The following is a 26,437-nucleotide window of genomic DNA, read 5'->3' as shown; positions in this document are numbered from 1 at the left end:
CGAAAGCCTCACCGCCACATCCCGGAACTCTAGCCAAGTAACCACTGCGCCTGCGCCAAACCAGCGGCCAATAGGAGCTCGGCGCGCGATCGGGGACAGGGCTCACGCCCCTTCTGCGCACAGGAAAAGCCTGAGATTGGTGAGAGCTTGCGTTTACCAATCAGATCCCAAAACAAGCCTTGAGGCCCACTCCCTTCTCCCTGATCCAATCGCTTGGCCCTGCCCCCGCAAGCCACTGATTTAAAGTCAAAGAACCAAAATGGGTGGAGCCGAAGAAGAAGCTGTGACTGAAACCCCGGAAAGGTGGAGTTCTCAGTCCTATAGCGGGTGCTTACCTGGGACTTGGATGGGAACCGGGAGGATGGGCAGGGGCTGCGGACGGTGAAGGTAGTGCCACTCCTGCCTCCATCGGGGGCTTGGGCATAAACCCCTTGCACGGGGGTGGTAGCAGCCCTTATGGCCTCCGCAGCCCACACAATGGTTTGTTCCAAAATAGACGCCCCCTACCCAGTGGTACCTCCCAGAGCCGACTGTTCCATCTCTACCTCCTGATAAGGGTATATCTTGGGAGGACGGTCCCATTTTGTATTATTTATCCTTATTTCCTGTAAGCCCCCTAGTGGTATGACCAAGGAGGTATCTATGGAAATACCCTGTAAACCATTTCTCTTCCTCCTCCCACTCCCCAGTGGACCCTTCCATTCCCGGTCTCCTCCGCCTCCAACACATACTCCACCCGGACGTCCCCCAAATGGACTGTCCCAGGCCCTAACCCGGAAGATTTTGCAGAGAGCAAAGGCCAAGGGACCCATCTCCTTGCCTCAAAGTTCCCAATCCAGGAGAGGGCTGAAGATGTCGGTAATTGGACAGCATTGAGGCAACGTCTGTGAAGATACAAACTGGAAACCTCCTCCACTGCAATGTCAGTTCCACCAAAGCAGGAACATGGGACTTTTAGTTCCTTGATGTCTCCCCAGTGCCTACAGCAGCGTCCATCATTTATTAGGCACTCTTTAGGTGTTTGTTCAGTGAGTGACTCCTTTGACTCAGCAATTCCACTTGTAAGATTATGTGCCAAAGAAACACACGTGTGCACAAGGATGGTACGAACAAACTGGGCGGGGGGGGGGGATACTCTAAATGACCGCTTATAGCCAATGATTTGCAGAGTAACATTAATGACTGGGGTTCATGTTATATCACAGATCTGGACATGATACAGAATGTATGTACCTGCAAGGGCGAGTGGGAGCGCCTTCTACAGGGAAAAACAGGTGGAATGTGCACTTGGGCCGAAAAAGGACGCAACTCCAAGAGGCTAGTGCCTGATCCCTGTTGAAGGAATGGGGGCTGGGCTTTGCTTACCTCAGTTCTGACTCCATATCACTCTCAGGGCTGTCCCAGATGAGTGGCCTTAGGAAGGACTGGCTCTGGCCTGGGAGAGAATGAGCCATCACTTTTAGCTTTAGTCATTCATTCACATATGCAATGGGCTGACATTTACTTTTATTATTTGAATGAAGATACAGTAATAGGCTCATCCAGAATGACGTTGAGAAGGTAAGAATCCCCAGATCCTAATGGTCTGTGGGGAGTCAGGGCTCATGGGTCCACCTTCATGGGGCCCAGAGTGAGGCCCTGACATTCAGCTGGCCTTTGCATGGCACGGAAAGGGGGTTCCATGATCGTTTGGGAAGAGCCCCTTGGGAGCCACAAGGAAATCTTGGAGCGTCCTCCCAAGATATACCCTTATCAGGAGGTAGAGATGGAACAGTCGGCTCTGGGAGGTACCACTGGGTAGGGGGCGTCTATTTTGGAACAAACCATTGTGTGGGCTGCGGAGGCCATAAGGGCTGCTACCACCCCCGTGCAAGGGGTTTATGCCCAAGCCCCCGATGGAGGCAGGAGTGGCACTACCTTCACCGTCCGCAGCCCCTGCCCATCCTCCCGGTTCCCATCCAAGTCCCAGGTAAGCACCCGCTATAGGACTGAGAACTCCACCTTTCCGGGGTTTCAGTCACAGCTTCTTCTTCGGCTCCACCCATTTTGGTTCTTTGACTTTAAATCAGTGGCTTGCGGGGGCAGGGCCAAGCGATTGGATCAGGGAGAAGGGAGTGGGCCTCAAGGCTTGTTTTGGGATCTGATTGGTAAACGCAAGCTCTCACCAATCTCAGGCTTTTCCTGTGCGCAGAAGGGGCGTGAGCCCTGTCCCCGATCGCGCGCCGAGCTCCTATTGGCCGCTGGTTTGGCGCAGGCGCAGTGGTTACTTGGCTAGAGTTCCGGGATGTGCCATCCAGAACAGAGGAGGGAAAAGGTTTCCTGCGAAAGGATGGGGTCTTAACCCTAGGACCACACTTTAAGAAAGATGAAAGGAGAGGTGCCTGTGTGGCTCAGTCGGTTGAGCGTCCGACTTCGGCTCAGGTCACGATCTCGCAGTTGGTGAGTTCGAGCCCCGCGTCGGGCTCTGTGCTGACAGCTCGGAGCCTAGAGCCTGCTTTGGAATCTGTGTCTCCCTCTCTCTGCCCCTTTCCCGCTCATGCTCTGTCTCTGTCTCTCAAAAACTGAATAAACGTTAAAAAAATTATTAAAAAAAATAAAGATGAAAGGAAATATATACAATAAACTTTGGAGGGTAGTGCTATTACCATCTTTGCTTTACCATTATGTCTTCCTCCCCTGCATCCCTTGAACTTCCATGGGCTGTACTTGTAATTCAATGCTTAAGATATTAAGCATTTATTGAACATTTATTATATGTCAGAACCTGTTCTATATTCTTTACAAATAAAGGGGCGCTTGGGTGGCTCAGTCGGTTAAGCATCCGACTTCAGCTCAGTTCATGATCTCACGGCTTGTGGGTTTGAGCCCCACATTGGGCTCTGTGCTGACAGCCTGGAGCCTCCTTCCGATTCTGTGTCTCCATCTCTGCCCCTCCCCAGTTTATGCTCTGCTTCTCTCTCTCTCTCTCTCTGTCTCAAAAATAAATAAACATTAAAAATTTTTAATAAATTCTTTACAAATATTAACTCATGTAATACTCCTTACAACAATCTAATGAGATAGATAAGGTTGTTTTCTCCATTTTACAAATGAGGCACCTGAGAAACAGGTTTAGTAACCTGCCAGAGGTAACACAGCTGGGAAATCATGAAGCCAGGATTCAAATGAAAGCCATCTGGATCCAGAGTTCCATTCTCATAGCCACATACTGCAGCGCCTTTCCATTTCTTTTTGTTATGCTTGTATGTATGTGTCAGCCTCCTGCACCAGACTGTGTGACACCTGAAGGTTTGTATGATGCCTGTGGGACTGCCAGGTTCCCAGCAATCAGGATGTACCTGACGTGTGGGCATCCTTGAGCAGATGTTCAGTTGGTGGCTAACCCCTCCCCCTTCCATCTTGAAGCAAGAATCCAGAGTACCTTCAGTGTGGACAGCAATGGGGAGTGAGCCTCTGTGCACCTGACCCCAGAAAGATCCTTCTGGGCAACTGAGAGAGGCTGAAGGGCCAGGACCCCATTCAGACTAATACAGTCATCTCAAATAAGTTCAAATCACTTTTGTTCTTCAATGAAATATCTTGAAAAGATTCTATCACTACACAACATTAAAAACAATATATTTCCACAAAGATAACTATAAAAATAAACCATGGAAAATCCCATATTTTATCAAATCTAAAATGCCCTCTTTTCACATATCAACATACCAAAAATCAGGACTTCATCTTACAGTCACTGAGATGAGAAGGCATTAGGTCATAGTTAATTAGCAGCATTCTTTCTTTCTTCAGTATTACCTAAAATGGAAGTGTGAGACACAATCTATAGTATCTGAGATTCAATGAGATACGGTAAAAAACATCATGAAAATTTTAAATTTTAAATTAAAAAAGTAACTTTCTTTTAGATAATCATAGATCTATTTGATTTGCAGGGTCCTAAGCACTTCTTTTTTTCCCAGCTTTACTGAGATATAGTCAGAATATAACATCATATAAGTTTAAGGTGTACAACATAAAGATTTGATATATGTATATATTGCTAAATGATCACCACAGTAAGTTTTGTTAACATACATCACCTCACACAGTTACAATTTTTTTCTTGTCATGAGAATTTTTAAGATCTAATCTCTTTTTATTTTTTTAATGTTTATTTATTTTTGAGAGAGAGAGAGAGAGAGAGAGAGAGAGAGAGACAGAGCATGAGCAGGGGAGGAGCAGAGAGAAAGGAAGACACAGAATCTGAAGCAGGCTCCAGGTTTCAAGCTGTAGGCACAGAGCCTGATGCAGGGCTGGAACTCACCAACCAGGAGATCATGACCTGAGCCAATGTCAGATGCCTAACTGAGCCACCCAGGTGCCCCTAAGATCTAATCTCTTAACAACTTTCTTTTTTTAATGTTTATTTATTTGAGAAAGAGAGAGAGAGAGGGAGAGAGAGAGACAGTATGCAACCTGGGAGGGGCAGAGAGAGACAGAGACAGAGAATCTGTGAAGCAGGACAGAGGATCCGAAGCAGGCTCTGTGCTGACAGCGGAGAACTGTGAGATCATGACCTGGGCTGAAGTTAGACCCTTTACTGACTGAAACACCCAGGTGCCCCTCTTAACAACTTTCAAATACACAATACAGTAGTGTTAACTATAGTCACTATGCTATACAGTAGACCTCCAGAACTTATGTATCTTATAACTGAACGTTTGTACTTTTAACCCCCTTCACCCATTCTCCAGCCCCCAATTCCCCACCACTGGTAACCACCAATTTGTTCTCTGTTTCTATGAGTTTGCTTTTTTTAGATTCCACATAGAAGTGAGATCATACAGTATGGGTCTTCCTCTGTCTGACTTATTTCACTTAGCATAATGTCCTCTGGAGCCATCCATGTTATTGCAAATGGCAAGATTTCCCTCTTTTTTTATGGCTGATCCCAAGCACTTCTTAGGCGCCATCTCACTTAATCCTCCCTAGGCCCCCTTAGAAGAAAACCCTGTCACGGATGAGGATACTCGGGTCCAGACAAGACAGATGACAGACTCAAGTTGCCCAGATGCCTTGGGGCACAGCCAGCCAGAGGCCAAAGCCCATGAGGACAGCCACTGGAGCACTCCTGCGATCATGCTTCCTCAGTACCCCCCAGGGTACCTTCTCCTTGTTTACAGACCCAACCTTGCACAGCATCATCCCATCTCCTGATGGGACAATAATCCCAGCTCATCGTCTCAGAAAACCTTCCCTTTACCCCAGCCCTGGGGAATTACCCTGGACCCCCCCAGTCCAGGGCTGGAGTTACACTTGGATCCTGGAGGATTTTTGGTTCCTCCCTAACAAGGACTTTATGACAGACCCCTGCATGGTGGCAGGAAGATCTTTGTCCTACACAATGTTGTGCACTTGCAGGAAGCGGAAAGTCCCTGGGTGGGTCCTCTGAGGTAGAGCTGGTGTGCTGGTTGACAGGACAAACATGGGATATAACTAAGGCCCTGTGACTAGGGCTGAGGGAGGGGGCTAAAGAGGCTCCTGGGAAGGGCGCCTGGGTGGCTCAGTCAGTTAAGTGTATGACTTCGGCTCAGATCATGATCCCACATTTCGTGAGTTCAAGCCCTGCGTTGGACTCTGTGCTGGTAGCCCAGAGCCTGGAGCCTGTTTTGGATTCTGTGTCAGTGTCTCCCTCCTTCTCTGCCCCTCCCTCACTTGCATTCTCTCTCTTTCTTTCAAATAAACAAATTTTTTTTTTAAATGGCTCCTGTGTAGCAGGATTCTCGCACAGAGGGACGCGACATCCAATTTCTTCTTTCCAGTAAGCATCTTTATTCGTGCCAGCCCAGGATCAGTGTACTAAGATCCCAAAAAGGCTGAGCCCCGAACGCAGTGGGGTATAGCCTTTTATGCAATTTATACTTTTTCGTCTCCCATATATGGTGACACATATAGTCTGATTGGACACAGTGCAAATTATAGAGTCGTGTCAGGGAGTTGATTGGGCCATGCTGTATGTCATCTTCCTTTGTTTTGAGAAGACTTCCACCACATTCCTTAGGGAGGGGTTCTACCACACCTGGGAGGGGAAGGGGACACCTGGTGGCTGGCAAGTATTGATTAAGGAACAGATATGTTGAGGGATCCAGAAGTCCTGGTCTAGACACCTACACCATTCACACTCTGCTGCTCACCCCCCACCCCAGATGCCCACAGAAGACTGTCACTCTCCCTGGCTGCCTCCTGCTCACCCTCAAAAACTGAAGCTACTTTAATGGGGGAACAGAGCTATAGGCGTTTCTACACTAGCTGTGGAGCTCTGTGTAAGGCATCCCCCACGTGTGTTGAGGGTCATAATCTCCTGAATTATGTAGATACATAGGTCCTTAGTTGTGTAGGTTAAGCCACAAATATAAGACACTATGGTCTGTGTGTGCACCCACATGTATGGGAGGGAGAGGAAGAGGGAGGAGAGAAAGAGCGAAAGAGAGTCTGAGACACACAGAGAAAGGTGGAAGGCAAATACCCTCTTTGTAGGTCCAGTAATGATAGTGATTTGGCCACTAGCAGACCCTAAAATCCATCCTACAGTTCGAGATTCATAAAGGATCCACTTTAAGGGGGCCTCCCCTGACCCCTCTAAGGATCACGGTCGTAACTTGAGGCAGTCGCTAAAGGCACAGACTATAGAGAAAGCCTGTCTTCTAACCCTGGCTCCTCCACTACTTCCCATCTGCATGACATTGGGCAAATCATACGACCTTGCTGGGCCTCAGACTCTCACTTGGAAAATGGGGGTGGTGGCACCTATAATCCATGCAAAGTACGGGCACATGGAAAGCCTACAGTAAATGGTAACTGTTATGATCAGCACAGTCATTATTATTATTCCCAGTGGCCATTGACTACTGCTGTACTTTTTCCTTTGTCAGATGGAGACTTTGCTGCTCAGAGAGGTAAGCCAAATCTGCTTACCTCTGTGGACCAATGTGGGGACAGTAACAGTCATCCCAAGGGCTTAGGAGAGGGGAAAGGAGATGTGGTACACAGAATAATGACCCCACCCCACCCCCACGCAAAGATGCTCTCATCCTAATCCCCAGAACCTGTGAAGACATCACCTTACATGACAAAAGGAATTCTGCAAGTGTGATTAAATTAAGCATCAAAATAGTGAGATGAGCCTGGATTACTCAGGTATCTCCTGTGTAATCATGAGAATCTTTATAATTGAAAGAAAAAGACAAGAGTCAGTGTTAATATGACCATGTTCTGGGTCATAACAAAATTTTAACAAATTTAAAAGAACTGAAATAATGCACAGTATATTCTCTGGCTGTAATGGAGCTAAACTAGAAATCAATGACAGAAAAATACATGGAATATTCCCCAGATGTTTGAAAACTAAAGACACAGGGGCGCCTGGGTGGCTCAGTCGGTTAAGCATCCGACTTCGGCTCAGGTCATGATCTTGCGGTCCGTGAGTTCAAGCCCCGCGTCGGGCTCTGTGCTGACAGCTCAGAGCCTGGAGCTTGCTTCGGATTCTGTGTCTCCCTCTCTCTCTGACCTTCCCACGTTCATGCTCTGTCTCTCCCTGCCTCAAAAATAAATAAACTTTAAAAAAAATTTAAAAAAAAAGAAAACTAAAGACACATATACATAACCTATGGGCACATCAAAGAGTAAGTCACCAAGCAAATTAGAAATTATTTTTCAGGGGCACCTGGGTGGCTCAATCAGTTAAGCGTCTGACCCGCTCAGGTCATGATCTCGAAGTTCATGAGTTCAAGCCCCGTGTCGAGCCTTGTGCTGTCATAACAGCTCAGAACCTGGAGCCTGCTTCCAATTTTGTGTCTCCCTCTCTTTCTGCCCTTCCCCCACTCGCACTGTCTCTCTGTCTCTCAAAAAATAAATAAACATTTGGGACGCCTGGGTGGCTCAGTCGGTTAAGCATCTGACTTCGGCTCAGATCATGATCTCATGGTTCGTGGGTTTGAGCCCCAAGTTGAACTCTGTGCTGACAGCTCAGAGCCTTGAGCTTGCTTCGGATTCTGTCTTCCTCTCTCTCTGCCCCTCCCTCCCTCATGCTCGGGGTCTCTCTCTCTCAAAAATAAATAATAAACATTAAAAAAATTAAAAAATAAATAAACATTTAAAAAAATTTTGAAAACAAGAAAATATTTATCAGGGGTGCCTGGTGACTCAGTCAGTTGGGCATCTGACTCTTGATCTCAGCTCAGGTCTTGATCTCAGGGTCGTGGGTTCAAACCCAGCATTGGGATCCACACTGAATGTGAAGCCTACTTAAAAAAAATTTTTTTTCAATAAATTAAACTGATAACAAAATCTGTGGTATGCAGATAAAGCAGTGCATAGAGGAAAACTTATGATATTAAATGCTTATGTTCAAAAAGAAAATTGTAATAGAGGGAAAAGTTTTCTTTGACCCTCTTAGAGACCCTAGCTGGGTCTGAAAATTAAACTGACAAAAAGCAGATGAACAGGAAAAAAAGCATACAAATCTATTTAATATAAGTTTTATGTGACATCGAAGCTTTCATAAGGAAATGAAAAGCCAAAGAAACAGTTGGACCTGGGTACTTTTATCCTAGGTTTGATGAAGAGTGGACAGCCATGGAGGAATATGGTAGTTCAAGGAGTACCAGGTTAAGTATAGTAAACTGGGGGAAACAGGACATCCTGATTCTTCTCAAGATTCCTTTGTCTTCAGAGATAAGGATTCTCCTATCCTCTGGTATAGGGAGGGCACCTCTCACATGACAGTCTTATGACCTGCTTCAAGGGAAAAGGGCAGGGGGAAGGTCAGAGTGAACTTTATGCTTCTGCTGTTTTCTCAAACTCCTTCCACTTAAAATATTCAGTATGCCAAGGTGCCACATTTTGGAGTAGCATATCCTGATCCCCATCAAGGCTTCTTATCAATGATCTAAGCTTCTACATTATGAAATCAGAGAAAGACAAACCTAAAGCAAGCTGAAGGAAGAAAATAATAAAGATAAGAAAATGAATCAAGACAAATTGAAAACAGAATAACAATAGAAAAAAAATCAATGAAACCAAAAGCTAGTTCCTTGGAAAGATAAATAAAATTGACAAAACTAGCCAGACTGGCCAAAAACACAAACAAGCAAAAGACAAAGAGAAGACAAAACTACCAGTATCACAAATGAAAGAGAGACAGAGGGATAAATAGGGTGTTAGTGTTTACTGGGTACAGTGTGTCAGCTTTGCAAAGTAAAGAGAGTTCTGGAGATGGTGATGATGGTTCACAACAATGTAAATGGACTCAATGCCACAGAACTGTACACCTAAACATTGTGAAAATGGTAAACTTTATGCTATGTATATTTCACCACAATTTTAAAATAAAGAAATAATTTTAATAACTGCACAGTGTCCAAAGAAGACCATTTCAGTGAAGGAGGAGGCCCTTTACCCACAACTACTGTGAATATTCATCCTGCCAGTCCTGAGCCAGACAACCTGGAGGAGCTGGTGCCTCTTTTTGGAATTTATCATGGGATTCTCAGACTCTTGATGCACAGCAGACACATCTAGCAGTCTCTGGTCCTCCTGAGGTCTTTGTCCCTGTGACACAGAGCAATTTGTGCAATTATTTACCTTGCCTGGGACAATGATCCCAGCAGCCTAGAAAAGTATCTCTTCTCCAGGGTGCCCAGGCTTAGGGGGCTGACCAATCTTCAGTATAACTTCTGACCCAGGCACACAGCTCCTGACAAAGGTCTGTGATCCAAAGCCTGAGCAATAAAAAGAGATTTCCCAACACTTTTAATTTTTTTTTTCAACATTTATTTATTTTTGGGACAGAGAGAGACAGAGCATGAACGGGGGAGGGGCAGAGAGAGAGGGAGACACAGAATCGGAAACAGGCTCCAGGCTCTGAGCCATCAGCCCAGAGCCCGATGCGGGGCTCAAACTCATGGACCGTGAGATCGTGACCTGGCTGAAGTCGGACGCTTAACCGACTGCGCCACCCAGGCGCCCCTCCCAACACTTTTAAAGGATAGACTGGTGTCTAAACAGACCAGATATCAGGGATTTATCTTTTTCTGTAAGAAAAAAAAAATCTCCCCACCTTTTCTCATTGCCTGCACTTTCTGTTTTCCCTTTAAGTGCCTTGTCACACAAATTTCTGAATCAAAGACTGTCATCAGGTGACGTGGGAAACAGCAGACATAAGACAGGTTTTCCTAGCTTTCAGCGTAGGTCAAAGAAAACACTCCAACTAAAGTCAATACAATCTAGGGGTGCCTGGGTGGCTCAGTCAGTTAAGCATCCGAGTTCCGCTCAGGTCATGATCTCACAGTTCATGGGTTCGAGCCCTACATCGTTGGGCTCTGTGCTGACAGCTTGAAGCCTACTTCGGATTCTGTGTCTCCCTCTCTCTCTGCCCCACCCCCACGCGTGCTCTATCTCTCTCTGTCTCTCAAAAGTAAATAAATGTTTTTAAAAAATAAAAAATAAAAGTCAATACAACCTAAGAATTCCTGCTCCCAGCCATCTTTTGTCTTTTCAATAACATTTAGGTTATTATCAAAGCTTAGGAATGCCAAGGCAATATACAACTCCAGTGCTGTGTAAACCCTTCCACTGAGAAGAGAAAGATAAGTTTCCAATATTTTGTAGGAAGTTCCCATAATATTGGCATCAGAACCCAACAGGGAGAGCTGAATCAGGTAAGCTGTATGTTTATATTTTAAGCATCCATTAATTGAGAAAAAGTAGAAAAGTAGATTCTTTTTGCTTTTTATTTTTATAAAATTGTTATCCAAGTGAAGAAAAGTAGACTTTTTTAGAGAGAGAGTACAAGTCGGGAAGGGGCAGAGGAAGAGAGAGAGAGACAGAGAGAGAGAGAGAGAGAGACAGAGAGAGAATCTCAAGCAGGCTCCATGTCCAGTGTGGGGAGCCTAAGGCCAGGCTCAATCCCACAACAGTGAGATCATGACCTGAGCTGAAATCAGGAGTTGGACGTTTAACTGACTGAGCCACGCAGGAGCCCCAGAAAAGTAGATTTTTAACTATCTCTTGGAAATCCATAGCTCATAAAAAGCATTCAATGGAAGACCAAAAAAAAAAAAAAACAGCGAATCTTCCATAAAATTGAATAAACAGACAAAAGGAGTGGAACAATAAAAAATAAAGTCTTAGGGGCACCTGGCTGGCTCACTTGGTACAGTGTATAACTCCTGATTTCAGAGTTGTAAATTCAAGCCCCACGCTGGGAGATCACTTTAAAAAAATAAATAAAATCTTCAAAAATGAATAAAGTCTTAGTAAAGGTAATCTATGATTGGATTAAGAAAATTTGGTTAAGCATCCAACTCTATTTGAGCTCAGGTCATGATCTCACGGTTTGTGAGATCAAGCCCTGCATCAGGCTCTGTGTTGACAGTGCAGAGCCTGCTTGGGATTCTCTCTCTCTCTCTCTCTCTCTCTCTCTCTGCCCTTCCCTCACTTTCTCTCTCTCAAAAATAAATAAACAAACATTAAAAAAAGAAAATTTCCAGATACTGAGAACATAGGAAAGGGCAGAGAAAATTATCCAAAAAAAATGCAAGAATGCTCCTTAAAAAATGAAAGGCATGAGTATCTAACACAAATGAATAAAGACATAGACTTTAGGCATATCACTATAGGTATATCACTGTAAAATGTCAGAATAAAAATAAATAAATAAATAAATAAATAAATAAATAAATAAATAAATAAATTCCTTTAAAAAAAAGATCACAAACCACCCAATAAAACGAGTACAGGAAATTTGAACAGACAAGAATATGCATGGATGAAAATTAACACATGAAAATATGCTCGACATGTTGAAACTCCAAGGAGATACCACTACCTTCCTTTTTAAAAGGCAAATTAAAACTCCAAGGTGATACTACTACATGCCTTTTAGAATGGCTACAATTAAAAAGACTGACCACCCCAAGTGTTCATAAGGATGTGGAGCAACTGGAACCTTCACACACTGCTGGTGGGAATGCAATATTGTACAGTCACTTTGAAAAATATTTTGGCAGTTCGCACTAATGCTGTAAAAAAAATCTAAATAAACAAACTACAGATGAATTAAAGAAAAAGAACTTATGGGACAGGAAGAGCAAAGAGGGGCGCCTGGGTGGCTCAGTAGGTTAATCGTCCGACACCAGCTCAGGTCATGATCTTGGGGTTCGTGGGTTCGAGCCCCACATCCAGCTACTCACTGACAGCACAGAGCCTGCCTGGGACTCTCTCTCTCATACTGTCTCTCTGCCCCTCCCTCGCTGATGCTCTCAAAATAAACTTTAAAAAAAAACAAGAAGAGCGAGGAAAAGTATTTATGGTGAATATAAATTAAGACAGAAGACAATATTAAAAGCAAAGAAATGATTATAATGAGAAGTACACAGGGGTTCAAAGAGTCCAGGGCTGAAAACTGGCCGCACCAGAAACTAGTGATTTGACCTTGAATAAGATACTTAGCTTCTCTTATCCTCAATTACCTCATCTATGAGGAGAATTGAGCAGTGAGGTTTTTTATGTTTATTTATCTTTGAGAGAGAGAGAGAGAGATACAGAGCGCAAGTGGGGGAGGGGCAGAGAGAGAAAGAGGGATACACAGAATCCAAAGCAGGCTCCAGGCTGCAAGCTGTCAGCAAAGCCCGATTCAGGGCTTGAACTCACAAACCACGAGATCATGACCTGAGCTGAAGTCAGACAACCAACTGAGCCACCCAGGCGCCCCTAAGTTGTTTTTTTTAATGAAAGAAGGATGATAACAGAGATAGAAATATATCTATAGTGAAGTGGCACCTAGGGCACACACATCATCCCCTGGGAGAAGCCATTCCTGACTGTATGAATTACAGGGCTCTCTCCTCTGTGTTCTGAGCCCCCTCTGGCTCTCCCCTGCTATGGCTGTCCTCAAATTTGTTCTGTCATCTTCTGGATGGTTCTCTAGTCATTAACTATGAGCTGTTTGAGAACTCATCCTATATGAATCATACCTATGTCCTCAGAGCCTGCCTAGCCCAGAGCAGGAGCCTAGTTCCCAGCAAGTGCTCAAAGATTTGTTTGGTTTTGGTTTTGGTTTGGTTTTGGTTTTGGTTTGAGTGATGATGACACATGCTACACTCTTTTTAAAAAAAATCTTTTTAATGTTTATTCATTTTTGATAGACAGAATGTGAGTGGGGGAAGGGGCAGAGAGAGAGGGAGAATCCAAAGCAGGCTCCAAGCTCCAAGCTGTCAGCACAGAGCCCAACGCGGGGCTCGAACTCTCAAACCTCGAGATCATGACCTAAGCCAAAGTTGGACGCTTAACCAACTGAGCCACCCAGGCGCCCTAATATATGCTACTCTGTTAATCGAGTATACCAATGATGGCATCAGGGCCTACTACCCAAAATATTGCACCTTGGCCTATTGAATATTTTAGCTGTAGGAATTTGAGAAACTGAAGGTACAGGCAAGATTTTCGGACCTTTCCCTGAAACAGGTCATAAGCGCCTCATGTGAAAGATGGCCTCTCTAAACCCAGAGGAAAGGAGCATCCTTCTCTTCAGAGACACAAAAACACCGAGAGGAATCTGAATGAACAGGCCTTGCTGTTTCCCCTAGTTTACTACACTTGGTTCATGACCTTTTCTTTTCTTGTCCTTTTACCTTTTTTTTTCCATGACTTTGCACTCTTCATCAAATATAGCATAAAAATGCTCAGGTTTAACCATCGCTTTGGGTCACATAGAACTTATTACAATAAGTCAATCTGTATGTTTTTTTTCTTGTCAGTCTGTCTTTTGTCACTGCTATTTTATCAGATCAGCCCACATTTAGGAGCTGTATCAGCTAATTCTCTGAAGTCTTCCCATATACAAAACAGCTGGTGAACAGACCAGGCTCTCAGTAACTAATTTTTGGATACATACAACCAGTGCCGATCTGATTATCTTAGTCTTTTTTTTAATGTTCATTTTTGAGAGAGACAGACAGACAGAACGTGAGCAAGGGAGAGGGGCAGAGAGAGGAGACACAGAATCCGAAGCAGGCTCCAGGCTCCAAGCTGTCACCACAAAGCCCGATGCAGGGCTCAAACTCAAGAGCTGTGAGGTCATGCTGACTTCACCTTCAGCTCATGACTTCACCTGAGCTGAAGTCAGATGCTCAACCAACTGAGCCACCCAGGCACCCCAGATTATCTTAGTTTTTAAGTGTGAGATCACTCTGTTTAGTTTTAAGTGTTGAGGTAGATGGCACCCAGACTCCTATCAGCAGCGTCACATATGCAAACCCAGTGAGCAGCAGATGTGGGAATCCAGGCCTCTTTCACTTGGACAATGAGTCCCCTCTCCTGGTTTTCCTCCTGGTCGCCCCACTGGTTTTTTTCCTGGGTCCCTTCCCGGTGTTTCTGCTTTCCACTTCAACTGCTTTTCTGTTAATGTATCTGTCTGTCCCACCAGTGTGATAGCCTCCAAAACAAGCACCGTATGGATCTGTAGGTTACCTCTTATTCATCACAGCCATCATTGTAACTCTTACTGTAGAAATGAGGAAACAGACCTAAAAGGATGTCCAGAGGATATAAATGCCTTTTGCACCATCACACAGTGTGTCAGAGCCAGGACTGAAACCCATGGCTATTTCACGGCTCAGTCTATAAGGAGACACAGTCGGTAGGATCCAAGTCATTTTGCCTCAGCTAGTCCCCCTGGTTCCTTTTCCTTTTCTTCCACTGAGGCCCTAATTTTTTCAGCCAGCTTCACAAACTGGTGACCTCTCACATATTCTGTGGCAAATTGGGATACTCTACATTTAGAGTATCTTTTTTATTCGAATCTTGAATTTTCAGTCCTTTTGGGCCAGGAAACATTTTTAAGGTTTTTTTTTAATGTTTTATTTATTTTTGAGAGAGCACAAGGGGGGGAGGGGCAGAGAGAGGGAGACAGAGGATCTGCACTGATAGCAGTGAGCCTGATGCGGGTCTTGAACCACAAGGTCATGACCTCAGCCAAAGTCAGATGCTCTACCGACTGAGATACCCAAGTGCCTCCGGGCCAGGAAACATTTTTAAACCTCTGCGAGAGGGAGAAATAATTACTTTCTGGAATACTCCGCCATTCCTGAATCAGGGTGGATTCTAAGTAGAGTTATTCTTGGTTTTCAAAACTGTTTTAGGTTTCTTTCCAGAACTGTTTTATGGGGTATGAAGATATAAGTGGAGTCTCAGAGATGTAACTTGCTGTCATTGTGTATAGGAATAGGAATATAAGGTTTAAATCTGGCAGTTAACGAGGATTCTGAGATGTTAGGCAAATGGAAGACTTTGTTGAAAAAAGATTTGTGGCTACTCCCTCCCATCTCTGAATAACTTTGCAGGAGATGTAGCATTTTACCATCATGAGGCTTGTGGCAAAGTTGTTTTCTCTGTCTCCCCACAAACAACTGTTCCAAGTGGCTTTAGTATTCTGGTTATATTTTTCTGTAGCACAAGATAATCATATTATTAAGTGTTTTTTTTAACAATGATTTCATCTTGGACACCATGTGAGGTCTGTTTGGCACATAATAGGAAACCCTTCAAGATAAGAACAAAGCCTTTTAAGTCAAATTATACGTATGTATATATTATATAGATATTGTATATGTATATGATATATATTTAAATTTATATATATTCACATAAACATCAGATTACAACTAAAGTCATCACATAGGCCATCAGTTCTTCCTTATTCACTTTCCGAAGCTTTTACTCTGATAAAGGATCAAGGGTTTTGAACTTAAAACTTCAATCCCCAAATCTGCTTCTTACTGAGGTCAGAGATGGTCAGTTTTGTGACAACACTGACTTACCTTCTTTGTAAGGATTTGATGACGTCATAAATGTACAGAAAATCTAGTACATAGAAGTGGCTAACAGATAATATGCACCCTATAAATGTGAGATAGTATTCCTGTTATTACCAAAGAATTTAATTAAATGGAGCTATTGTAACTTGACACAGCTCTGGGTTGGTCATCCATTCACGACCAGACAGCACAGACCAAAATTATCTAGACAAGAGCCAAGAATATTAACTTTCTGGATATAGAAGATTAGTATCAGCATAGAAACAGGAGCAGAGTGATGGCATCATTACAGGTGATCCTGCAGGGAAGCTGAGCACCTCACAAAGTATGAAGGGATGGGAACCTAGAGCTGCCCCTTCGGTCATTGCCCTTTATGTAGGGTCTGACCTTAAAATGGAGAAGCAATCCAGAACCAGCTGGATAGGAAAGACTAGCCCTACGTTACCCACAGCACTGAAGTTTCATAAACAGAAAAATACATTTATATCCCGATTCATTTTATGAAGCTAGCATAACCTTGATACCAAAGTCCAACAAAAAGTTTAAAAAAAAAGGCTAGTGTCACTCATGAGGACATACACAAAAATCCTAAACAAATCATTAGGACGTAGATTACACATGATCAAGTTGTTTACCCTAAGAATACAAAGTTGGCTTAAACATAGAAACTTGAGAATGCAATTCACCATATTAACAGATTTAATAGAGGGAAAAAATCTTACCATCATGTCAATGAATGCCCTGTGTTTGCTGACATTCAACATATTTAAGATGAATACTATCAGCAAATTCAGAATAGAACAGAATGACTTTACCCTGATAAAATGTATCTACAAAAAATGTACAGTAAACATTATGGGAAAATGTTGAAAATTTTCTATTTCTAATCATGAAAAAGACAAGAATGTCCCACTCACCAGTCCTATTTCACATTGTACTATTTGGGTCTGCCCAACGCCATAAAATGAGAAAAGGAAATAGAAAATGCAATCTTTAAAATGGCAGAACAAAAAAAAAATAAAATAATAAAATAAGATGGCAGGGACAAAATTATTATTCAAAGATGGTATGATTATGCATTTTGAAAACTGAAAAGGATCTAAAGATAAACTTTTGGTATTAATAAACATATATAGCAAGGTTGGTATTAATAAACATATATAGCAAGGTTGCTGGATATAAAAGGCAATATACAAGGGGCGCCTGGGTGGCTCAGTCGGTTGAGCGTTCGACTCTTGATTTCGGCTCAGGTCATGATCCCAGGGTGCTGGGATCTAGCCCCATGTCAGGCTCCACACTGAGCATGGAGCCTGCTTGAAATTCTCTCTCTCTCTCTCTGACCCTTCTCCTTTCCCCCACTCGCACTCTCTCCCCTCTCTCTCTAAAATAAAAAAGAAAAGAAAAAGCAGTATACAAAAATTAATGTCTCATTTTCTTTGGGCAAATACCCAGTAGAATTCACTGGATCTTAAGGTAATTCTATTTTTTTTTTTAATTTTTTTAACGTTTATTTATTTTTGAGACAGAGAGAGACAGAGCATGAACAGGGGAGGGGCAGAGAGAGAGTGAGACACAGAATCTGAAACAGGCTCCAGGCTCTGAGCTGTCAGCACAGAGTCCGACACGGGGCTCGAACTCACGGACCATGAGATCATGACCTGAGCCGAAGTCGGACGCCCAACCGACCAAGCCACCCAGGCGCCCCTATTTTTTATTTTTTGAGGAACCTCCATACTGTTCTCCACAGTGTTGAATTACTATATCATACACCTGAAACTAATATAATGCCATATGTTAATTATGCTGAAATTTAAGAAATAAATTTTAAAAATATAAAATTTCCAAAAAAAGTGCAATTTTCAATAGCATCACATTCCTAGGAATAAATTTAACAATAGATGTGCAAAACTTCTTTGGACAAGATGGCAAAACTTTATTGAGAGAAGTTTAACAGGCAAACTTCCAACACAAAAGCAGTCTGCATGGTTTCAACTTGTCTTCGTTTAAACCTGTGATTGCCCTTCACCTTTAAGAGAAACAAAACAGTTGAGAACATTACTTAGCAGAACTTTATTTAGACAACACTAAAGGCATGCAAATGACACTTTCTAGTGGTACAAAGAAACAAAGGGACAGTTCAAGTTCAGAATGGATTAAACCCAATGCATTTACTCAGAGGTAGTTTTAAATAGCAAACAAAAATTTCTTATACTGTTAGTAAGAATCCAACCAATCAATGAAAAACCTAAGAAACAAAAGACACTTTTAAAAAGGTATCTTTTAAATGTTTTGACTTGAGAAAATACTCAGAATACAGGATATCTGAAACAGTAATGTCACGCTTGGAATTGCATAAGTGAAATAAATAGAAAGGCTAGGATTGTATTTGTTTTGACTCTTTAGTGGAAAAGTGCAAAACTGTACTTTAACCTAGTTTAGCCCGTATGTGGTTGTTTTAAGTAGGGTGACCATCTGTCCCTGTTTTCACCTATGCTCCTGCTGTAATTACGAATAGTGCCTCTTTAGATGCTTAAAAGTGTGCCAGTTTGAGCAATAAATTATATGCTCACACCAGTTTTAAGTCATTACCATCAAAGGTAACATCAAATTGTGAAGGAGAAACAGTACCATTTCTCAGTTTGGCCAAAAAGGGAGGGGAAAGGAGAAGGGTGGCGAAGAAAAAGAAACTCGGAAAGCCAAATATGCATTATACATACATACAATATGTATGTACATACATATACACTATACATATATATACATACAAATATACATATACATTATATAATTATAGAATACATTCAGTATCTGTTAGTGTCTTGTTCATATTCTTTATACTTGCCTTTTGTCTATTTTCTTCAAAATTATATAAACGAGTGGATCTTCTATTCGTAAGTATTTGTTTTTAAATTTTTTTAATGTTTACTTTTGAGAGAGAGAGAGAGAGAGAGAGAGAGAGCAGGGGAGGAGCAGAGAAAGAGAAGGAGACACAGAATCTGAAGCAGGCTCCAGGCACTGAGCTGTCAGCACAGAGCCCGACACGGGGCTCGAACCCACAAACTGTGAGATCATGACCTGAACTGAAGTCAGACGCTCAACCAACAGAGCCACCCAGGTGTCCCTATTCATAAGTATTTTCTAAAAGAGCAATCTATCTGTTAGCTGGATTATTTTTCTTTTGCCTAATGATTCATACCGGCCTTTTATTAAGAATCTCTCCTTTACCCTTAGCTTTATTTTGTTGTCTTTTTAATTATTTTGTTTTATATTACATGCTCATATTATTATCTTTACCCTTTTTAATAACATGTATTTACAGCTATTGTACTTCCCACAGGTACACTTTAGCCATGTTCAGTAAGCTCCCAAAAGCAGTCAAAAACTTGTTTAGTGTACATCATCTAGTGGAATGGACCAGGAATGTAGAGTGAAAATATTTAGAAGACTAATGAAGTTCATTTCTTCCCTAAATATCAAGCTTTAAATTCAGAAGTTCCTATAATTAAAGGTGCCTAGTTGGCTCAGTTGGTTGAGCGTCCAATGTCGGCTCAGGTCAACATTTTGAAGTTATTACTCAGGAAGGACTTCAGTTACAGTCTTTGAACTTCAAATCTTACCAACTGATATCTCAGGGGGGGAATTTTTCATGCCACATTTGACATGGTTAGAGGTGATTAGATCACAGTGTCCACATTTTAGTGGAAACAGTAGTTCATGAAGACTGACAGTGAGGATGAGGATTGTGCTAGGCACAGGTATCTTACATGCGCCTTGGGCATCACTGACTACATACATTCTCTCTACCTGATCAGCCACAGAAACTAGAAACTATATGGTCTCTTGACGTTTTATTCAGCCATTTGAGGCTTCATCTGGGGGAAGATTTAAAATACAATTGTCCTTTAAGAGCCAGAGAATTGCAAATTTGACAGAATCTGAGGATAGGCATTCAGGACTCTGTACAAAAACAAACATCAAACAGTGTTTGTTCATTTCCTTAGTAGCGTTGAACCCTCAGTTCAGATATTGTAATCTGACTCAGGTCAGGGTTTGGTGATTTATGATAAATCACACAAAACAAATTATCTTTGTATTCTAACCTACAAAACCAGGGCACACAAAATCAGAACCGAAAATGATTTTTACATATCTGATTTGAATCCACTATTTTCCTAAGAGCAAAGATGGGGTCAGAGGTTAAGGGATTTATCCAGAGTCACACAAATTATGTTAGAGCTGGTATTAGAACCTATTTCAGGGCCTCAGCATATTTCATACAAACTGATGTGTGTTACAAATGTGTTACATATCTGTTAAAAGTGGATATCTCTAAAAGTATTTGAAAATCATTAGCTGTTTGCTAAAGGACTTAAACTCAAAAGTAAGAAACTTTTTCTTTTTTTTATTTGAGAGAGAGAGAGAGAGGGAGTGGGGGAGAGGAGGAGAGGGGAAGAGAGAATCTCAAGCAGGCTCCATGCTCAGCACAGAGCCCGACGTGGTGCTGGGATCACGACCTGAACCAAAATCAAGAATTGGACACCCAACCGACTAAGCCACCCAGGCACCCCTGTTTTCCTGTCTTGTAATTTAATATGGCTTTGACCCAATTTGTTTCTATGCCTGATAGTCTGTAAGTCTGCCATTCAAGGTTTGAACTACATTTCAAATCATTTTTGTATGTGAACTCTGTTACTGGAAGTAGCAATAATGTTACCTCTGTGTTATTAAAAATATAACATTGCAGAAAACAGACACCCTATAATTTGCATGCTTAATGTATCACATACCTGCTTCCGGCATTTTAAGGGACTCTAGATTTGCAAGTCTCTTCCCTCTGACATCAGGACCGTCTCCATGCTCACGACGAGTCTTTGGAAGAACCAGTTCCTGTTGATCAGGTTCCAGGGAAGGCCCTTGAAAATAAAAGGTGTAAGATTTATACAATCTGAAGAGTATGGGGCCTCTGAAAATAAAAAGGTAATCAATTTAAGAAGTAAAACATGAGATATGAATAAGGAAATAATATTCATTCCCTCAGTGTTATGAAATAAAAGCCTTAGGCTAGTGTGGTAACAAATGTGGTTAAGAATTAGAGCAGGGTGCCTGGGTGGCTCAGTTGGTTAAGCATCTGACTTCAGCTCAGGTCATGATCTCATGGCTTGTGGGTTCAAGCCCTGCGTCAGGCCCTGTGCTGACAGTTCAGAGCCTGGAGCCTGCTTCAGATTCTATGTCTCCCTCTCTCTCTGCCCCTCCCCTGCTCATGCCTGTGTGTCTCTCTCTCTCAAAAAAAAATAAACATAACTTTTTTTAATAAAAATAAAATTAAAATTAAAAAAAGAATTACAAGAGCATTATTTCAGGTGTCTATTACCAGAAACTAGGAAAGCAGGGTTTTATTACCCTCTTCCTTTTTCAAGAGTGCCCTGAGACTACTCAGGTGTCCCCTTTGTACTGATCTGTACTGCACTTGTGATTGTACCTGCCAGTGACTTGAGTCTCTATGACTAGAGTGTGAGTTCAAGGCTGAAATAATGCCTCTCAATACTCAGCATGTTACATGCCACAAGTTGAGTGAAAAAAAAGTCTTAAAACAAAGCCCAAAACTGATAAACATTCTGCAAACCAACTGGTCTGTCCTTTTCAAAAATGTGTGGAACTATTCCAGATTAAAAGAAACTAAATGTAAATGCATGATCCTGGACTGGACTCTGGATAAAAAAAATTATATAAAAGAGATTATCAGGACAACTGGGGAAATTGTGTGTGTGTGTGTGTGTGTGTGTGTGTGTGTGTGTAATTGTACTGTTCTTGTAACTTTTCTGTAAATTTTGTGGTTTGGAACTATAAGGAATAAAAAAAATATATGACATCGTCCTATTGTACTCCAGGAAGACAGTGGGTTTTTTTTTTTTTTAAGTAGACTTCAGTCCTAGCACAGAGCCCAATGTGGGGCTTCAACACACAACCCTGAGATCAAGACCTAGCTGAGATCAAGAGTCAGATGCTTAACTAACTCAGCCACCCTGGCACCCCACTAGCTACTTTATTTTTAATTCTGGTTTTAAACTGCATAACATAAAATACCCTGTCTTACAGCTCTATTAAGTCTGAAGTTTACATCATGGATAGAATTTAAATTACAATTAAAATGTAACATTCTCAAGAATTATCTGAGTGTATTTGCAGACCTATGACAGATTTTTTAGAAGTGACACCCATCCTCTCTTGGGGTAACCAAAAACTTACTTGGTTAAAATAAACAAGTTATATTTAGGTCCAAAGGCCCTATGTATAATGTTCCATAAATTAATCCCATGCACAACAAAGGACAAAAAATAAGAGCAAAATTATCTGTGAATGACAATAAGTATACTGTCTTACAGTAAGAATAAAGGAAGTAGGGTGGAAAGAAATGAATGGACGTTGTTATCAGTCATGTTCTAGAACCCTTAACAATGGCCTGAATTATATAAATGCTTTACTTCAAAATACTATATACTAAGAATACTATATATCTGGGAGCAATCCATATGTCTCATGTTAATCTCAGGATAATTAATCTCTTGGTTTTTCTAACCACAGAAGGATTAAAAACCTCCTTTTAAAAGCCACTTTAAAAAATACAAATTTCCTGGGGCGCCTGGGTGGCTCAGTCAGTTGAGCGTCCGACTTCAGCTCAGGTCATGATCTTGGGGCCTGTGAGTTCGAGCCCCGCATCGGGCTCTGTGCCGACAGCTCAGAGCCTGGAACCTGCTTCGGATTCTGTGTCTCCCTCTCTCTCTGCCCCTCCCCCACTCATGCTCGCTCTCTCTCTCTCTCTCTCTCTCTCTCTCTGTCAAAAATAAACATTAAAAAATTTTTAAATACAAATTTTGTTTTCAATAGCCAAATGCTCTTTGATAAACACAACCCTTGAGCTTCAATTTTCTCATTTATAAAATAGGGGAAATTTACTATAGTAAGGAATTGCCCTAGGCTGCAAAGTATATACTCTCTTCAATTTTCCAGCTAATTTCCAAGCAACGTTTGAGATTCCTTTCTATTTTGGTGCTCCCTTCTGTTACAAGTATATCAAGCTACATGAAGCACATCACACACACACATACACGAGGTATTTTTCTTCCCTTTGCCTTCACCTTGAACCACAGGTGCTACTTTATCTTTTTTCTCTTGATCAGGCATACTATCCTGAAGGTCAGTTGGTGGCTCCTCTTGCTGACGTTGTTCAATACTGGGCTGCTGGGCCGAGGGGTGTGTGTATGGATGCACACAAATAAAAAGTTGTGTTGTTAATACATGTCAATAATATAAATATACAGAATACATAGATATATTTGATCATAAGTAAATCTAAAAACATTTCACTTCCAGGGAAGATGGCAAGTAGGAAGATTCTAAGCTCACTTTGTCCCACACAGACACCTAGGTAACACCCAATAAGTATAAATAACCCAGAAAAAGATCCACCAAAGACTGGCAGAACAGACTGTCCACAGCTAAATGTAGAGAGGAGGCCACATTAAAAAGGAATTTATAAAATGGTTCAATGACAACAACAACAAAAATCTAAAGACATTTCTCCAATACTATTCAGTATACTTATTCTTAATAAAATTACTCTTCCCACAGAGAGGCTACTCCAAGAAAAGAGTTACCCATAAGGGCTTTGGAAGCTATTTTAATCTATGTTGGGATGGATGTGTGCAATCTGTTGTTAAAATGTGTAAGAAAGTCATCAGATATATTTCCTGGGAACATAACAGCATTCGTCCAAGAAATACCAGAATGTGATGCTCCTGGATAAATGCTCCTTATCAGCATGAAAAACCCTTATCAGTGTATCTATATTAGTTCAACACTTTCACAAAAATAAATTTGTACTAATAAAAAACATCAAATGTTCAAGTACTTACAACCACAGGCCCAACTAGCTGGAAAGAGTTTTGATCATTTCGTCTTGCTCTAGGCTTGAATGTTGACCTTATTTGCCAACTCATATTTCACACTGAAAACAGAATACTGGGATTTAGAAAATGCACTTGAGAGGATAGTTATATTTGACCAGTTCTGTGGCCAAATGGTGACATGTGCTTTTTTTTCAAGATTGAAAATATGTTCAAAGTAAGTCGAAAGGTAATTTAATTGTGCATACTTTTCAATCACACCAAATCTGGCAGCTTGCAAAGGCGATTGTTTATGTCATGGCCAAGCAGACACAGAAATTAAATAAGGCATGTGTTAAAGACAAGAACATATTTCTGAAGGGATATGGTTTTACAACTTGTTTCACCATCTTGGAGATATTTAAGAAAATACCACTGGAGGGGAACCTGGGCGGCTCAATCGGTCAAGGCTCTGACTCTTGATTTTGCTCAAGCTCAAGTCATGATCTCAAAGTTTATGGGTTTGAGCCCCACGTTGCATGGAGCCTGCTTGAGATCCTTTCTCTACCTCTCTCTCTGCCCCTCCCATTTGTGCTCGCTCTCTCTTCCAAAATAAATAAACTTAAAAAAGAAAAAAAAGAAAGAAACTACCACAGGAGAATTAAGACTTTGAGTAACTACTACTGCTGGCACACTCTGATTTACTAAGCCCTTTCTTTCCATACCTCCAATAAAGTTTTATTGGAGCACCTAACTACATTCACTGTTAATATATTGCCTACAGCTAGTTTTGCACTAGAATTGCAGGGTTGAGTGCCTGCAATAAAGACTACATGTGGCACTCTCCTCTCCTGGTACTCCGCCTGGCACACTACAAATCTCAGGGATGCAGTTACAACTCCACAACATTCCCCATTTCTAGGGCCTTTCTTTACTACCAGACTTGCCCCTTACCCAGGACCCCACTGAGGACTCCATTGTGTGGGCCCTATTGGCAGTTCCTTGTGCCTCCAAGACTCCAATATCTCAAAAAATGCCCCCAAGACTCATGCCATCTTCATTTGACCCCCATCTCTCCCTAGCTTACCCTCCTCCCCTGTCCTGCCACCACATCAAGGGCCATTGATGGGGCCCTTCACAGGGTGGCTGTGAAGACTGTGAGAAGAAAGATGACTTTCCTCCTCAGGGGCCAGAAACCACACTGCCCTGACCCCTGCCTCAAAACTACTGGCTCCCTCTTCACACTCACACTTAAACTGCTGGAAAAACTTATCTGCAGACCTACCAGTTGAGTCTCAGACAGCAAAAAAAAAGAATACAGATTGTAAGACAAGACCCACACTGCTCAGCACTCAGAATTCATTGCACATACCCCACACCTGCGGGTGAAGGTGCAGCAGTCCTGGGAATGCATACTGTGTCCCACATGTGCAGCACAGGTAAGGGCTTCCCCACCCCCTTGCCTGGGACCCACTTAAGATTCCCAAATTTGCCCTCTGTCGACAGTTCCTGGTGCCTCCGGGACCCAAATACCTCAAATCATGCCCCCAGGACTAGCCCATCTTAATCTGAACCCCTCCACTCTGCAGCCCACCATTATTCCCTGTACACATCCCACTATATATCAAGGGCCATGACAGCCCCAATACCTGTCAAGAGGAAGAGGGTAATCGCTCAAGGACCTTCTTCCTCACAGGCCAGGAATGGTGTCATCCCTACTTGCCCAAAGCCTGCTACATCCCTCCTCACACTCACTTGAATTCCTGGGAAGACTAATCTGAAAACCTAGCAATTGAGTCTCAGTCAGCAAGAAAGAATGCAGATAGCAGGATGCAACCCACACAGCTCCATACCCAGAACACATTGCACATGCTCCATGCAAATGGCCAGTGGGAAAGAGCATGGCAGTGGGCATGTGCATGGAGTCCTACTGTGCCATGGGGGCGGGGCTTCCAGAAGCCCCACCCAGGATTTCCAAATCTGCCCTCTGTCAGCAGTTCCTGGGGCCTCCAGAGCCCACATACCTCAAATAATACGCCCAAGATTCACACCATCTTCATCTGAACCCCTCCCCCCCAGCCCATCACCCTCCCCTTTCCGGGTTACACCTCAGTAACAAGGGCCATGAAGCAAGGACACCTGTGAGGAGAAAGATGGTGACCTCAAGGCCCTTCCTCTTCTGAGGCCAGGAACCACACCACCCCTACCCACCCAAAGCCTGCTGGCTTCCTCTTCATGCTCAAATTCCTGGGAGGACTGATCTGGGAGCATACCAATTGAGTCTCAGACAGCGAGAAAGAATCCAGACCGTTAGACGCAAACTACGCTGCTCCGCACCCAGAACGCGTGGCACACGCCCCACGCCGATGGCCAATGAGAAAGCCCATGACGCTGGGCAGGCGCACTACATCCCACAAGCGCCGGGTGGGCGGGGACTTACTCCACTCCTTCATCCGGGCCCCACTAAAGATTCCTCAATCTGCCCCCTCTGCCAGTAATTCTTGGTGCCTCCAGGACCCGGAAACCTCAAAACGTGCCCCCCAAACACCCCATCTTCATCTCACCCTCCTTCCCCACTGTCCTCTCTTGTTCCACACTCACCAAGACAGACAATGGCCATGGCTGAAACACCCTAAGGTAAAGGAAGACCTTGAGGACTTTCTTCCTTGGAGGCCAGAAACCACACCACCCTTACCC

The 26,437-nt window shown here is 42.7% G+C and overlaps 1 protein-coding gene and 2 long non-coding RNA genes across 6 annotated transcripts in view; 1 reads left to right on the top strand and 2 right to left on the bottom strand.

Annotated features, from left to right (window-relative positions):
* LOC123595033 overlaps positions 1-511 on the bottom strand; it is a 162,178-nt gene extending 161,667 nt beyond the window's left edge. The window contains exon 1 of one of the 4 annotated variants that reach the window (XR_006710987.1): positions 336-511. This is a non-coding gene — a long non-coding RNA (uncharacterized LOC123595033). The remainder of the gene's footprint in view (positions 1-335) is intronic. The other 3 variants (XR_006710990.1, XR_006710989.1, XR_006710988.1) reach the window with 3 other exon arrangements.
* LOC123595034 lies at positions 178-2,469 on the top strand. Its single transcript, XR_006710999.1, has 3 exons — positions 178-303; positions 690-1,730; positions 2,261-2,469. It is a non-coding gene; the product is annotated as an uncharacterized LOC123595034 (long non-coding RNA).
* Positions 2,470-17,769: 15,300 nt separating this feature from the next.
* LOC123595285 (X antigen family member 3-like) lies at positions 17,770-25,584 on the bottom strand. The gene is made up of 5 exons (XM_045472779.1): positions 25,390-25,584; positions 23,771-23,862; positions 22,994-23,093; positions 20,645-20,770; positions 17,770-17,883 (listed from the first exon to the last, which is right to left on the bottom strand). Exons 2-5 carry the CDS (start codon positions 23,852-23,854, stop codon positions 17,861-17,863), a joined length of 333 nt encoding a protein of 110 aa, XP_045328735.1. The 5' UTR covers positions 23,855-23,862; positions 25,390-25,584; the 3' UTR covers positions 17,770-17,860.
* Positions 25,585-26,437: the final 853 nt, after the last annotated feature.

Source organism: Leopardus geoffroyi, chromosome X, assembly GCF_018350155.1.
Source record: "Leopardus geoffroyi isolate Oge1 chromosome X, O.geoffroyi_Oge1_pat1.0, whole genome shotgun sequence".
Classification (NCBI taxonomy): domain Eukaryota; kingdom Metazoa; phylum Chordata; class Mammalia; order Carnivora; family Felidae; genus Leopardus; species Leopardus geoffroyi.
This window is presented reverse-complemented; position numbering and strand designations above follow the sequence as displayed.